Source organism: Cyprinodon variegatus, unplaced genomic scaffold (assembly GCF_000732505.1).
Source record: "Cyprinodon variegatus isolate N-32 unplaced genomic scaffold, C_variegatus-1.0 Scaffold989, whole genome shotgun sequence".
In the NCBI taxonomy this organism is placed as follows: domain Eukaryota; kingdom Metazoa; phylum Chordata; class Actinopteri; order Cyprinodontiformes; family Cyprinodontidae; genus Cyprinodon; species Cyprinodon variegatus.
In genome coordinates, this window is record NW_015151442.1 from 152,026 (window position 1) to 154,016 (window position 1,991).

Consider the following 1,991-nt stretch of genomic DNA (forward strand, 5'->3'; position numbering starts at 1 on the left):
AATATGACCGGACTTTTCCTTTATTAATGGCTCACGATTTTAAAGAGCCAGCTAATGGATTTGAATGTATTTTGATAACAAATGTATGTTTTTAGCTCTTCTTTTCTTGTCATTAGATATCAGAAAATATCCTATAAAAGAAAATCCATGCTTGATTTATAACCTAAAAAACACAAACTGTAGGTTATTTGAAAAGGGAACAGATTCCCTTCGGCATATATTTCATAAAAATAAAAATCTGTTTTTCATTAGAGGGTGATGTAATAATATTGGTTTCAAACAGCTTTTATTTCACTGGGCAAAATGGCTCCTAAAAGGTTGCAGACCTCTTACCTAGAAAACGTGCAGTCATAATAAGGCTTCAGTGCTGAAGTGTCATTTTGTCACCACTAGGTGGAGCCAGATGGGACCTATGTGAAGCCACCCAGCTCCAAGCTGACCTATGGCACCATGGTGTTTGTCCGCTCAATGATTGTAGGCGAGTCGGCTCGGGCCCTCTCCAAGTCCTGCACCATCGCCATACGCTACAGCGTCGTCCGCCACCAGTCTGAGATCCGGCCGGGGTCAGTCCACTCAAACCGAAGCACACAACACTGCAGAGCAACGCAGCTGCTCCACTTCATTCTTACATAGAAACTTAAGATTTTAAATCCATATGAGCCTAACAGGTGTGAAGAGTTAATTTACCGCCTGGAAACACAAAGAAACGCAGGGAAAAGAGTTCAAAGATAAATAAATGTTTTTATTATTGTACATTTTTTTTTTTTTTTTGAAAGGAGAAAAATCTAATTTTGCTGTTAATTGTTGTGGTTTTATTTTCCACATCAAGATTTGTGTTTTAACAGAACATCAGTATTTTGGATTTGTCTTTCTCAGTAAATGCATTCTGATTTAAAAATCTAAAAAAAAAGATCTATCTAGATCTGTGACTTATTAGACACTAAAACTAAACTAAAACATTTTTACAAATGAATTACAGATTCTACAGTTCACGTGTAGTCCCTTTAGCATTTCCATGTATTATATGCAGAGGTTGATAGTACATTACATTTATTACAATTTTACTTCAGTAACTAACTAACAAAAAAAAATAATTTTTAGCAATTTACTAAACCATGCTTTTTACTTTTACTTCATTTATATCCTCATAAAATAATAGCTACTCTTAAAGATGTGTAGGACCCCAATATCTTTTTTTTTTTTTTCCCTTTTTTCTCTGTACCTCATGAATTGAAACACATTTGACAGGGAAAGATAATTAAAAGTCGTTTAAAACAAAACCAAAATAGCACAGTTAAAAGCCTCACTTCACGGCCCGACTGCTGCATAGCTTCTCAAAAACCAGAAGAGATCGAGGGTTTTATTAGAAATATAATGGGAACTACTTTTGAAGAAAAGTGCAGCAAGAAACACTGCGGGACGCTTTATAGCTTTATATTCGTACTGGGTGAGACAGAGGTGATTATCAGAGATCTGTGACGTTAGTTGAAGGGTTTTCTTTCTCTCTTTTTCATAAAGAAGCAAGATGAGCTGCACTCATGGGGGCGTCATATGGGGGAGAAGTTGGGAATATTCCAAGGGCCCTTGACTGAGAAGAAGAAGAAAACATTTGTCCCACTAGATATTAAAATCCAGCAGTAAAATAAATTATCTTTGTGTTTTCCCTGATCTTTCAGAATTAAAGTCTTAGGGAAGTCATATTTAAATGTCCAATCATTCTGGCCTAAATATGTATATAAATGTACTCTATATCAGACAATATTGTCCAAAAAGTTCGAAAATTTCTATTGAAAAACAAATTCTGTCTTAAAATCTTTTTTTTTTTTTCGTTATCTTCTAGACCAGTTAGTTCTACGTCAGCCTGAACACCTAAATTCGTCCAATCATATATCAATGATCATCTGTCAATCACAATTTTTCAGTCAGACGCAACGGTTGAAATCAGAATCCTTTCCTTTCCCATTGAGTTGTGTCCCAGTGTTCACGGGGAT

The 1,991-nt window shown here is 35.5% G+C and overlaps 1 protein-coding gene across 2 annotated transcripts in view; it reads left to right on the top strand.

Annotated features, from left to right (window-relative positions):
- Positions 1–1,991, top strand: part of acox1 (acyl-CoA oxidase 1, palmitoyl) — a 31,101-nt gene that overhangs the window by 9,349 nt on the left and 19,761 nt on the right. For both annotated transcript variants that reach the window (XM_015399110.1, XM_015399109.1), the window contains exon 7: positions 394–563. In XM_015399110.1, coding sequence (XP_015254596.1) covers positions 394–563 — 170 coding nt within the window. The remainder of the gene's footprint in view (positions 1–393; positions 564–1,991) is intronic.